Source organism: Chlorocebus sabaeus, chromosome 25 (genome assembly GCF_047675955.1).
Source record: "Chlorocebus sabaeus isolate Y175 chromosome 25, mChlSab1.0.hap1, whole genome shotgun sequence".
In the NCBI taxonomy this organism is placed as follows: domain Eukaryota; kingdom Metazoa; phylum Chordata; class Mammalia; order Primates; family Cercopithecidae; genus Chlorocebus; species Chlorocebus sabaeus.
In genome coordinates this window covers 6,455,665-6,468,541 of record NC_132928.1, presented here as the reverse complement: position 1 = coordinate 6,468,541, position 12,877 = coordinate 6,455,665, and the positions used below count along the sequence as shown (strand labels likewise).

Below are 12,877 nucleotides of genomic sequence, written 5' to 3'. Positions count from 1 at the left end.
TTGCATGTTCTGGCTGTTTTATTTCTCTCAATCAAAGTGTTACTATATATTATTGCTTAACCAACATCGTTAGTTATGAACTTAACCAGGAAAAACATTACATTTCAATAGTCAATGCTAAATATTGTCTCATAAGTAGATTCTGCCTTGACTAAAGCCATTACCAACTCTGTGTAAATGAAATGTTTCAGTTTCCACCAGGCTGATTTTGCTCTCCAAAATTAGTCAACATAAGATAATAGCCAAAACTTCATGATCATAGATAAAACTTTTTCTAATAAAGCTTTATTCATAAGTTTACCTGCTGATTTGTTAGCACAATTAGGCATTTTAACTAACGTAAAATTAATCTTCTTTGTTTTATGTGGTTCATATTTTTTAATATGTGGTTCATGTTGTTTCTGTTCTAAGGATACAGAAACAATATTGTTGGGCATCTGTTATCATCTCATTTAATTCTCACAGCTATTTGAGATAGATATTGCTGTCTGCATTTTACAAATGAGGAACCAAGGCTCAGAGAAGTTGTTAGTTGCCTACGGTCACATAGCTAGTAAATGACAGGACCTGGTTATATCCTAATCTGACTTTAAAGACCATGCATGCCCTTTCTGGTATATCATACAGCCTCCCTTATTCAGAAACATATTTTATGTTAATCTGATTTTCAAAATATTTTTTCTAGATTCTAGTATACTAGAGAGACCATGTACTCAACTGGAATATGGCCAGCATTCTGTACTTAGTTGACTGTTTTTAATGATTTTTAAATAGATCACCCACCATCTTTCCTCTCTAGTTAGCTGCCAGGGAGAACATCCCTGTAATCCATTCTTGGTATTCCCTAGTGCATCTTTTTTTATTATGGTGATGTGTTGTGAAATTAAAAGGGATATATTCAATTAGTTTCCTATTGTAAATTCCTATGGATTTTTCTTCCTATAGTCTGACCAAAAATAGATTTGCTATATATTTCATACAATATTAAGATGTAGTGAGTAGACAAAGGCTTTGCGCTAAGACAATATTATGGCATTGCTTTTTTTGTTTGTTTCTTTTAACATTTTCTCCTGGAATTTATCAAAGGAAAGAATTTCCTGCCGCTAATGAATCGTCCATGTGGTTTCCCAGTTTGAGTTATTTCCGAATCCTGAGTCTTATGAAATAAATGAATAATTTATAAACCTTTCTATTTCCTTTTTTTTTTTCATATCACCAGGTGACCGATATTCCAGAGTGGTATTTACTTCATCTGGAGGGGAGACATTGTGGAATTTACCTGCAATTAAATCGATGTGCAATGTAGATAATTCCAGGGTATGTAAAATAAAACTAAAATCTCCTTAGCACAAATAAGGTTGTATTATTGAAACTCCTTTTATTGCTGACCCTGGTGTCTGATCAGATGAAAGTACTTAAGAGGCTTACCTACTGAGAAGTAAACTCCAGCAGGCCAGCTTTGCATTCTCTCAGATCCCAGGATCAAAGTGTCCGTGTTTCCTTCTCCAACTTTAAAACATACCATCTTCCTTTTTCTTTCGCATTCATGGTCTCTGGCTGTTGATGGTGTTTTCTGTTATTTCACAGAATATTTCTTTTCAGTATAATATTTAAGACTGTTTTTCTTCTTTTGTTGTATTTTTGATTTCCTAACCTAGTTTCATCGGTCCCTATTTCCTGCCCTGAGGCAATTGTCAGCATCTTAATTGTGCAATGAAATGTCTGCCTCTCTGGCAATCACTGGGTCATTTGGGCCAGTGACCTCAAAGGGAAATTTAGGGAGCAGGCTGGGAAAGGGGACATTCAAAGAGCATAAATACAGTATCTATGTAAATGGCCAGAGTAATCCAATCCAGACTGCCCTGAATGCTAAACACCTTGTTGCTTTGGGAGACACCAGAATGCAAGAAGACAAGCGCTTTGTCTCTCAGTCTTCTCTAGAGCCAAAAACATGTCAGCATCAGAAAATTTAGTGAGCTTCTGGGTTTGGAAGAGCTGTCAATTTCATATGTTCAGAGATAGTTTCTCTAAATAGAAACTGCTATCTGATGTCACTAATGAACTTGTCCAAGCAAAGCAACTGGCATAAAAGGAACACTTTGTGTTCCCACATAACTCTAAAATGTAAAATAACTGGTTAGTTAAAAATCGAATCATGTGCCCTGCTGAGAGCTAGCCTGACAACCTGATGTAATCACCTGTTCTATCAACAGGGAAATATCTTAATGAAATAGGCAGTAGAAAGGAAAGAAGAGATCACCCAAACCAGCAGTCTCATTGTGCTAATATGAGTACCTTCTAAGAAATACATATCTTAACCAGGTAACCTAGTTAGTTGGTCCCAGATCTCCCAGATTTACCCCATCCTTCATTCTAAGAGGCTGTACATTTTGAAAATGACTTTCCAATCGACTGAGGTATTGGGATTTTCTGTCAGTGCCATCTTCCTTTCACATAGACAAAACCACAAAAGATCTATAAACAGACCAAAGTTTCTTAATTGGTGATCAATCTTTATTTGTGATATTTTCTTCTACAGCTATCAGTTCCTTATTTGAAGGCTGTGAACCTATTTATCCTTGTCATGCATTAGGATACTTCTTATACAGAAAGTTAACTCTAAAGTTGTAAATGTGTAGTGATATTTACTATGTGCAAGATTTTATGCTGGGTACTTGTACATCATTCACAATGGATCTATGACCTTGGAATTTATAATGTGTTTTACACGGATGATAAATTAAGGTTAGAGAAGCTAAGCCAGTCTGGTTACTTTATAATCACACCTTGGATGAGTGCAGTTCATTAACTTCTATCCCTTCTTGTCCTCATTCTTCTACCTTTGGTTGATCTTCAGACCTTCCCTTTCCCGAAGACTCTGAAGTGATTGAATTCACTCAGTTAATTAATAGGTGATATTTAGTGCATATTTATCATGTGCCAGGAAGTGTTCTAAATACTTTAATACGTTATTTCATTTAATCCCGATGACAGTGTTATGAATTAAATACTAAATAGCCCGTTTTTTAGTTGAGGAAAGTTCACATCTGTGGTCGGGCACTTCCAGGATTGGAACCCAGCCAAGTTGAACTCCAGAGTCTGCCTTTACCCACCCTGCTTTATGCTTCTAGTGAGGAAGATACCTCCCCCATTTTGTTTCCTTATACAGTGCCATTTCCCACAGAAATGAAGCTTAAAAAGTCATTGTGGTCCGGAATAAGTATCCTTTTTTTAAAAAAAAGAATTTATTCTAGCAATTTATTCCATGAGTGCATGTTAGACTCTGAGACTCAAAAGCCAGTAAGCAATAGTATGCCGTGATGGGTTTCATAAATAAAAGGAGTATATTATTTAATCTCTCTCTCTCTATATATATATGTATATGTATATATGTATGTATTTGTATATATATATTTGTAACTACCTCAACATGATTTATGCAGATCGATGGATGATAAAAATCATCATGTTGAGGTAGTTTACAGAAAAGCATATGCAAAGGACAGGATACATAATTTGAAAGAATTACATGAAGGGAAAACAATGGGAGGAAAATAATAAAGCTAAGATGAGATTTATAATAATGCACACCCCACAATCTTGTACATTTGCTCATGGGAGCTGCAAACTTATCTCTAACCTCCCAGCAGCCAGAGCAAAAAGAATTTCACAATCAGTAACAAAAGTCATAAAAATAGGGTAACAAATTTGTTTTTTAGAAGCCCAGCTTTTCCTCCTGCTAAGACAGGAGGAGACAGTTCCCCCATGGTCTTCATAAAAGAAGTGTGATGCTGTATACAAAATTGTTAACAGCATGCTTAGAAGAGATACAATATTAAAGTTCAGCTGATTTGCAAAACATAGGTAGGCTGGTAGCAAGAAAACATTATATAGCGAAAGCATTTCTATAAGAGATAAAAGCAATGGAGTCTAACTATGTGGCTTTCTAATGGTTTAGCTTGTTGCATTTGCATAATTTAGACTATCTAAAGGAATAGATGTACTCTGCTTGTCTAAGTCTGTCTTTATACTGAGTTGATGATAAGGATTGGACAGCTGTGAGTTTGAGTTTTTAATCCCTGGCAAGAACAGGACAACTATATGTTTTTAGTACATACTTTGTAAGTCACCAACTAAGAGCATTATCTATATGCTTTGGCAGTTAATTAGGAAGAGAGTAGTATTGTGGTCCTCTTGTGAGAATTTGAAAACCAGACTCAAGACACATGTCAAAATGAATGGTTGGTATGGCCAATTATAAATCCATACCAACAAATGAATAAATAGGTGATCAGAGCCCCAAAAGTCTACCTTAAAGAGTATGGTTATCATTTTAACTTGTTAAATACTATTTTTACCAATTATAAACACCTTTGTATTCTAGTCTCAAACTCTATGAACCTGTAATAAACTTTCTCATAGAGATGATATATTCATCTGCTATCTTAAATAATAACTATTGGTTAACAGTTCGGCTTTCAGATTATTACTGTACCTTTTTTTAGTCTCCCAGTTCAAGACACTGTTAGGATTTTTATTTGTTACAGTGGTTTGAGCCGAGTTGTCCTAAGACTACTTGGCAGTTGTTCCTCTCCCCCAGCCCCCAGATCCTGGTTGTTATATGGAAGCACTTGATTATTAACAACTCTGAAGTTAAATGGGGCACAACCAAGTGATAGCAAGCAGAAGACCTTAATTGTTGGGAGGTTGACTCCAGAAAACGTCTGGTAATTAGTATAACATCCCAGTGAGACCAGATGTTTCAACTGTCGCCTGCCTGTGTTTACAGCACATTTAGTTCAAACTGTAGATTTTCTTTAAATTACATGCCATTTATACTCATAATTCAGACAGCATTGGTTTCCAAAGTGAAGTGCTTCTGTTTCTGATCCTGTTTTCTACCTCCTAACAGAAATGCTTGTTTTCTTACACACTTTCAAAAGGAGCTTCAGTTGATTCCCCTACTCTTCTTCATTGCCTCTTTCTACCCTTTGACATCCTAAAGGACACACTCGTGTCATTAGTAACCAGAAGTGAGTCTCTGTAATTTTGACTGCTGGAAACCATTTACTTGTTCTGTAGTCTTTGTACAATGTAGAAGTTGGAGCTCTGAGGACTCAGCTTGTAAAGGGATTTGAAATTTGGTGTCAGAGACTGTTTACTAGGGTGACTTTTGTGAACAGCTGGAAAACCCCTGAAGCTTAGAAGATTCCAGAAACATGTTTTCCTATTCTTGTTTTAAAGAGGGCTACAGAGCCCTTGCTTTTTCTTTTCTCCCTAGGCTCCCCTTAAATGTTTAATACATAGGGAGCTTTGTTACGCAGGGAGGAGGGTCCAGCAATCAATTGAACCTGGTATTAAGGGCTTAATTTTCCTCCCTTTTGTTCTTTTCTCAGCTTCTTAAAATATCTTCAACTTAGCCAATAGTTTTAAAAGTTAAGGTATCATTTAAAACTCTCTGCTGGTTTCTTCTTTTTCTCTCTTCTCTTCCTTTACCCTCTATTTTAAGTCAACTCCACCCCTGCCACTATCTAACTAGGGAAGTACACAAAGACATGTTATAACCACATAAGCACAATGGTTCCCCTAAGCACCCATCTTGTGAATAACTAGAATTAGAAGGGCTATATTCCTCATGAGAGCTATAAGAAGTTCTTTCCACTAACTCCATTTTTATTTTTATAAACTTCAAAGATTTTGAAATTATTCATATGAATCCCTCTTCCAAAAATATGGCAAAAACATATCTGTTCTGTGTGAAGACATGCCTGCTTTCCAGTCTCTTCAAGCCCCATAATATAATACATGCTTCTGTGTTTCTATATCTCACTCACATGTGACTAAGGTAGTGCCATTGTCACATCACACTTACAGACTTGGGTACTTTCTCTGTAGGTCACCATAAGCCCTTACATATAATACCATACTTCTCGCTTTGAATTACAGTTATTTATGTTTGTGTCTGATTTCCCTGCCACACCGTGAACCATTTGAGAGGAAGGACAACTGTGCCTTATTCATCTTGTGTAGATGCTGAGTAAATTTGCTTTTGAATGGATGAATAGATCAAGAACATATGACCTTACTCCCTAAAAGTATAGACAATTCCTTGAACTCCATTCCTTTAAATTCAGTGCTGGCAACCAACTCACGGTAGAGAAAACCAGTCATGATGTCTTTTCTCTGTCCTTGTTTCTTACCCCATATGCGTTCTCGAAAACTGGTTTCCCAAAGGTTGAACATCAATCAGTACCATCTTTCAGTTGGAGAATTGGCTCCCCAGTGACTTACTAGCACTTGTTTTTACTAGCAGCCATCAAAATAGTATTTAGTCTGTGTTTAGAATGTCTAACTTCTTAATCTTTGGTCAACTATACACATCTAAAAATGTGCTATTATTTGAAAAGATTATTCAAGGACAGAATTCTATGCTTTCTCTCCCAGTTTTACTTGGCAACTCCATGTCCTTTATCTTTGACATTTGATTATTTCAACAACTACAGGTCATTTTCCTTCTAGCTGATAATGGATTTTCACAATGGATACAGTTCATTTTCTTCCATCTGAAAACTGTCAGACATTGGGGTTGCATTACCTTTCATTCAGTTCATCAAGCTGACCCTAGTGGTTTGTATGTTACTTCTTTGTAAGGTAAAACTGGTAATCTGCCATGAAAACCAGTGAGATGCCATTCCAGGGTTTCCTGTTGTTAGGTGGTTCATTTTTCCCTAAGTTAGCATATGTGAATGTTTTTACCTGGAAACAGTCAAGTATGAATTATCCTAGTTTATGGGACGTCTATGATTGTTCCTCAAAAATGAGCTTTAAAATGAAGCCTTTGTTAAAGTAAACATTATTTTAGTACATTTGAACAATAACCTTTTGGGTTCATTTTTCTTTACCCTCAATAGCGTTATCTTTAGAAAAACAAACAACTTTTTATTATGTAAATCCTCCAGCATATACAAAAGTAGATAAATAGTGTAATGGACTGTCGAAATAGGTCACCCAACTTCCACAGTTCTCAACACGTGGCTAGTCCTGTTTCATCTACACCCCACCCCCACAGGATTAATCCCAGGAAAGTATCCTGGTAAACAGAGTTCAGGGATCGTAGGTAACTTGGTTCTTGGGTAAGTCCAAGTTCTAAAGAGGTGATTCATGCCTGCTGCTGCTCTACTTTGAGAAGACATTTCAATATATGATTGATAAAGCCTAGTTTAATCAAGGTAAAGAGTGTTTTTAATCCTACTAGAAAAAAAAAAAATACTCACTTCCTCTTTGAACTTTGGAGTTTCTTGCCTGTAACAGCCTTTGGTAAATAGAGATGAGGGAAACTGATAGGACCAGGTCATCTTTAGTTCTAGTTCTCCTAAAGAGAACTCTCTGGTCAGGCTCAGGAGAAGAGGAATATTTCTTATTCTCACCTCAGAAAAGAGGGGCTACTCATCTAATTTACAGAATGGAATGGTACAGACTTTACCATAATCTAGCAAACCAGTGATGGAACAGTTTTTCAATTTTTTATAACAATAGCTGTAAGATGGAAAGCCTTCTCCTGGAACAATGTTTTAAATGAAATACTTTCCACACCAAATCCAGAATTATCATACTTGCTAATATGCAGCAGGCCCTCATTTACCAAAAGAGAAAGTTCTCCAAAAAAGGATTTTTGCCAATTTGAATAAACTTTATGGAAGAAATAATTAAATTCTTCAGCATTTATTTTATTGTATATACCAATTTAAAAATCAGATATAAATCATATTTTAATCTAGAAACATTGCCCTTTTCTACTCATACTTCAGGAAACAATTTTATTCCAGACTTTTATGCTTCTTTTTTGGAGATGGAGTCTCACTCCATTGCCTAGGCTGGAGTGCGGTGGCACAATCCCAGCTCATTGCAACTTCCGCCTCCTGGCTTCAAGCGATTCTTCTGCGTCAGCCTCCCATGTAGCTGGCATTACAGGCATGCGCCCACCACGCCCAGCTAATTTTGTATATTTAGTAGAGACGAGGTTTCACCATGTTCGCCAGGCTGATCTCGAACTGCCGACCTCAGGTGATCCACCCACCTCGGTCTCCCAAAGTGCTGGGATTATAGGCGTGAACCACCGTGCCTGGCCGATGCTTCTTTACATCAGCACTTTTGATATTACTGGGGTCACTTTTTGATTCACCAAGCAGTTTTTGTCTTAATCTGTTTGGGCTTCTATGGCAAAATACCTCCGACTGGGTAACTTATAAACAACAAAAATTTATTTCTTATAGTTCTAGAGGCTGAGAAGTTCAAGATCAAGGAATTAGCAGATTTAGTCTGGTGAGGACCTGTTCCTCATAGATGGGGCATTCTATGCGTCCTCATGGACTCTTACAAAAGCACTACTCCCATTCATGAGGGCTCCTCCCTTGTAATTTAGTCACCTCCAAAAAAGCCACACCCCCTAACACACTGGGGATTAGGTTTCAACCTGAATTTGGGAGAAGCACAAACATTCAGGCCAAAGCAGTTCTCTAGGGAATATCATCTTTGCTTCTAACTGTTGATTGAAATATAGTACTTTAGTCACCAACAATTTCATGCTGATAACCAGAATTTTAGGCAAAACCACAAATTTGTATCAATTGTACAGTTGTTTTCTTCATCCTATACAGGTACATACCTAAGCTTCACAACCTGTCCACTTCATTGCTTTTTAAAGTGACTTTGAAAAGTCTTGTTGACTAAGTAGGTGTTAATTTGATCTCCTTTTGTAAACAAAACTAGCATTGGTTGAAGTTGTTTCACACTTGCATGTCATCCCCAAACAGTAGTTTTTAATTCAAAATAAAGTAACCTAAAGGGCATCCTGTAACATGAGGCCATTTAGGGGGAAATTTCACCCTGTTTTCAAACTGATTCCTAATTTAAGAGGATAATGATTTAGCTTTTGTAACTTTCCCTGTCCCTCAAGGTCACCTTAGTGCAGACCTTTCCAGTTGTGAACGATTGTGAACCAATTTAAACTGTAGTCCTTCTGCTTGTCGCTATCTCTGCAGATCAGATCTCACCCCCAGTTTGGTGATCTCTGCCAGAGGACCACTGCTGCCTCCTGCTGCCCCAGCTGGACACTGGGAAACTACATCGCCATTCTGAACAATAGATCGTCCTGTCAGAAGATAGTCGAGCGAGATGTCTCTCATACCTTGAAGCTGCTTCGGACTTGTGCCAAACACTACCAAAATGGCACTCTCGGGCCAGACTGCTGGGACATGGCAGCCAGAAGAAAGGACCAGCTCAAGTGCACCAATGTCCCACGCAAATGTACCAAGTACAATGCCGTGTACCAGATCCTCCATTACTTGGTGGACAAAGACTTTATGACCCCAAAGACGGCTGACTATGCCACGCCAGCTTTAAAATACAGCATGCTCTTCTCTCCCACAGAGAAAGGGGAGAGCATGATGAACATTTACTTGGACAACTTTGAAAACTGGAACTCTTCTGACGGCGTGACTACCATCACCGGGATTGAGTTTGGTATCAAACACAGTTTGTTTCAGGATTATCTTCTAATGGATACTGTGTATCCTGCCATAGCCATTGTGATTGTCCTTTTAGTCATGTGTGTCTACACCAAGTCCATGTTTATCACTCTGATGACAATGTTTGCAATAATCAGTTCTTTGATTGTTTCCTATTTTCTCTATCGTGTAGTATTTCACTTCGAATTTTTTCCTTTTATGAACCTCACTGCCCTCATTATTTTGGTTGGAATTGGAGCAGATGATGCCTTTGTCCTGTGTGATGTTTGGAACTACACAAAATTTGATAAGCCTCATGCTGAGACCTCAGAAACTGTAAGCATCACCTTGCAGCACGCTGCCCTCTCCATGTTCGTCACCAGTTTTACCACTGCTGCTGCCTTTTATGCTAACTATGTTAGCAACATTACAGCAATCCGATGCTTTGGAGTTTATGCAGGGACAGCTATTTTGGTGAATTATGTTTTGATGGTCACATGGCTTCCAGCAGTTGTTGTGCTGCATGAACGGTATCTTCTTAATATATTCACTTGCTTCAAAAAGCCCCAGCCCCAAATATATGATAACAAAAGCTGCTGGACAGTGGCTTGCCAGAAGTGCCACAAAGTACTCTTTGCCATTTCAGAAGCATCTCGAATTTTTTTTGAAAAAGTATTGCCATGCATTGTCATTAAGTTTCGCTACCTTTGGCTGTTTGGGTTCCTTGCCTTAACTGTAGGTGGGGCCTACATTGTATGTATAAATCCAAAGATGAAACTGCCCTCACTGGAGTTATCCGAGTTCCAGGTGTTCAGGTCGTCTCATCCTTTTGAGCGTTATGATGCTGAATACAAAAAGCTTTTCATGTTTGAACGTGTTCACCATGGTGAGGAGCTCCACATGCCTATCACAGTAATCTGGGGCGTGTCCCCAGAAGACAATGGCAATCCACTAAATCCCAAGAGTAAAGGGAAGTTGACATTAGATAGCAGTTTTAACATCGCCAGCCCAGCTTCCCAGGCATGGATTTTGCACTTCTGTCAAAAACTGAGAAACCAAACATTCTTTTACCAGACTGATGAACAGGACTTCACCAGCTGCTTCATTGAGACGTTCAAACAGTGGATGGAGAACCAGGACTGTGATGAGCCTGCCCTGTACCCATGCTGCAGCCACTGGAGCTTCCCCTACAAGCAAGAGATTTTTGAACTGTGCATCAAGAGAGCTATCATGGAGCTGGAAAGGAGTACAGGGTACCATTTGGATAGCAAAACCCCAGGGCCGAGGTTTGATATTAATGATACTATCAGGGCAGTGGTGTTAGAGTTCCAGAGTACCTACCTCTTCACACTGGCTTATGAAAAGATGCATCAGTTTTATAAAGAGGTGGACTCATGGATATCCAATGAGCTGAGTTCGGCCCCTGAAGGCCTCAGCAATGGTTGGTTTGTCAGCAATCTGGAGTTCTATGACCTCCAGGATAGCCTCTCCGATGGCACCCTCATTGCCATGGGGCTTTCAGTTGCTGTTGCATTTAGTGTGATGCTGCTGACAACTTGGAACATCATCATAAGCCTTTATGCCATCATTTCAATTGCTGGAACGATATTTGTCACTGTTGGTTCTCTCGTCCTGCTGGGTTGGGAGCTAAATGTGTTGGAATCTGTCACCATTTCCGTTGCCGTTGGCTTGTCTGTAGACTTTGCCGTCCATTATGGGGTTGCCTACCGCTTGGCTCCAGATCCCGACCGAGAAGGCAAGGTGATCTTCTCTCTGAGTCGCATGGGCTCTGCGATTGCCATGGCTGCCCTGACCACCTTTGTGGCAGGGGCCATGATGATGCCCTCCACAGTTCTAGCGTACACCCAGCTGGGCACCTTCATGATGCTCATCATGTGTATCAGCTGGGCTTTCGCCACCTTCTTTTTCCAGTGTATGTGCCGGTGCCTTGGACCACAGGGGACCTGTGGTCAGATTCCCTTACCTAAAAAACTACAGTGCAGTGCCTTTTCCCATGCCTTGTCTACAAGTCCTAGTGACAAGGGACAAAGCAAAACACATACCGTAAATGCTTATTTAGATCCCAGGGGCCCCAAATCTGAACTGGAGCATGAGTTTTATGAATTAGAACCTCTGGCTTCCCACAGCTGCACTGCCTCTGAGAAGACCACTTATGAAGAGACCCACATCTGCTCTGAATTTTTCAACAGCCAAGCAAAGAATTTAGGGATGCCTGTGCATGCAGCTTACAACAGTGAACTCAGCAAAAGCACTAAAAATGACACTGGCTCTGCCTTGTTACAGGCCTCTCTTGAACAGCACACCATGTGTCACTTCTTCTCTCTGAATCAGAGATGTGGCTGCCCAAATGCCTACAAACGCTTGAAATACGGCCCACACTCTTGCCAGCAGATGGGGAACTGCGTGTGCCACCAGTGCGCTCCTACCACTAGCAGCTTTGTCCAGATCCAAAACGGCATGGCACCTCTGAAGGCCACACACCAAGCTGCCGAGGGCTTTGTGCACCCCATCACACACATCCACCACTGTCCCTGCCTGCAGGGCAGAGTAAAGCCAGCTGGAATGCAGAATTCTCTGCCTAGGAATTTTTTCCTCCAGCCAGTGCAGCACATTCAGGCCCAAGAAAAAATTGGCCACACCAATGTACACAGTCTTCAGAGGAGCATAGAAGAGCATCTTCCAAAGATGGCAGAGCCATCATCATTTGTCTGCAGAAGCACTGGATCATTTCTCAAAACGTGTTGTGACCTCGAGAATAAACAAAGGGAACTCTGTAAAAATAGAGACATGAGCAATATGGAGAGCAGTGGAGGGACTGAAAACAAGGCAGGAGGGAAAGTGGAGCTGAGCCTGTCACAGATGGATGCAAGTGTGAACTCAGAACATTTCAATCAGAATGAACCAAAAATCATATTTAATCATTTAATGGGGGAGGCTGGCTGTAGGTCCTGCCCAAATAATTCACAAAGCTGTGGCGGAATTGTGAGAGTGAAGTGCAATTCTGTGGACTGTCAGATGCCAAACATGGAAGCCAATGTGCCTGCTGTATTAACACACTCGGAACTTTCTGGTGAAAGTTTGTTAATAAAAACACTATAATAAATACAGCATTCAATTCAGAACCAGTGCCTCAGTTATTCTTTTAACATGGAAGTAAAATCCAGAAGCTTAGAAAAGAAGCCCAAAAATACAGCAACAAGCGTGTTTCACATTAACAATTATAGAATATTTTTATATTTCTTAGGAACAATAAACTTACAAATCTGCTGAGTGCATTAGGTTATTAGATTGGATGATTGTTGGATTTTATATTTTCAAAAAGTATAGTTGTTTTTTACATTTATGCCCAG

The 12,877-nt window shown here is 39.4% G+C and overlaps 1 protein-coding gene across 8 annotated transcripts in view; it reads left to right on the top strand.

Annotated features, from left to right (window-relative positions):
* Positions 1 to 12,649, top strand: part of DISP1 (dispatched RND transporter family member 1) — a 199,326-nt gene extending 186,677 nt beyond the window's left edge. For all 8 annotated transcript variants that reach the window (XM_007988365.3, XM_037985536.2, XM_007988363.3 and 5 more), the window contains 2 exons: positions 1,220 to 1,317; positions 9,042 to 12,649. In XM_007988365.3, the coding sequence (XP_007986556.3) occupies positions 1,220 to 1,317; positions 9,042 to 12,626 (3,683 nt within the window). In that variant the 3' untranslated portion in view covers positions 12,627 to 12,649. The remainder of the gene's footprint in view (positions 1 to 1,219; positions 1,318 to 9,041) is intronic.
* Positions 12,650 to 12,877: the final 228 nt, after the last annotated feature.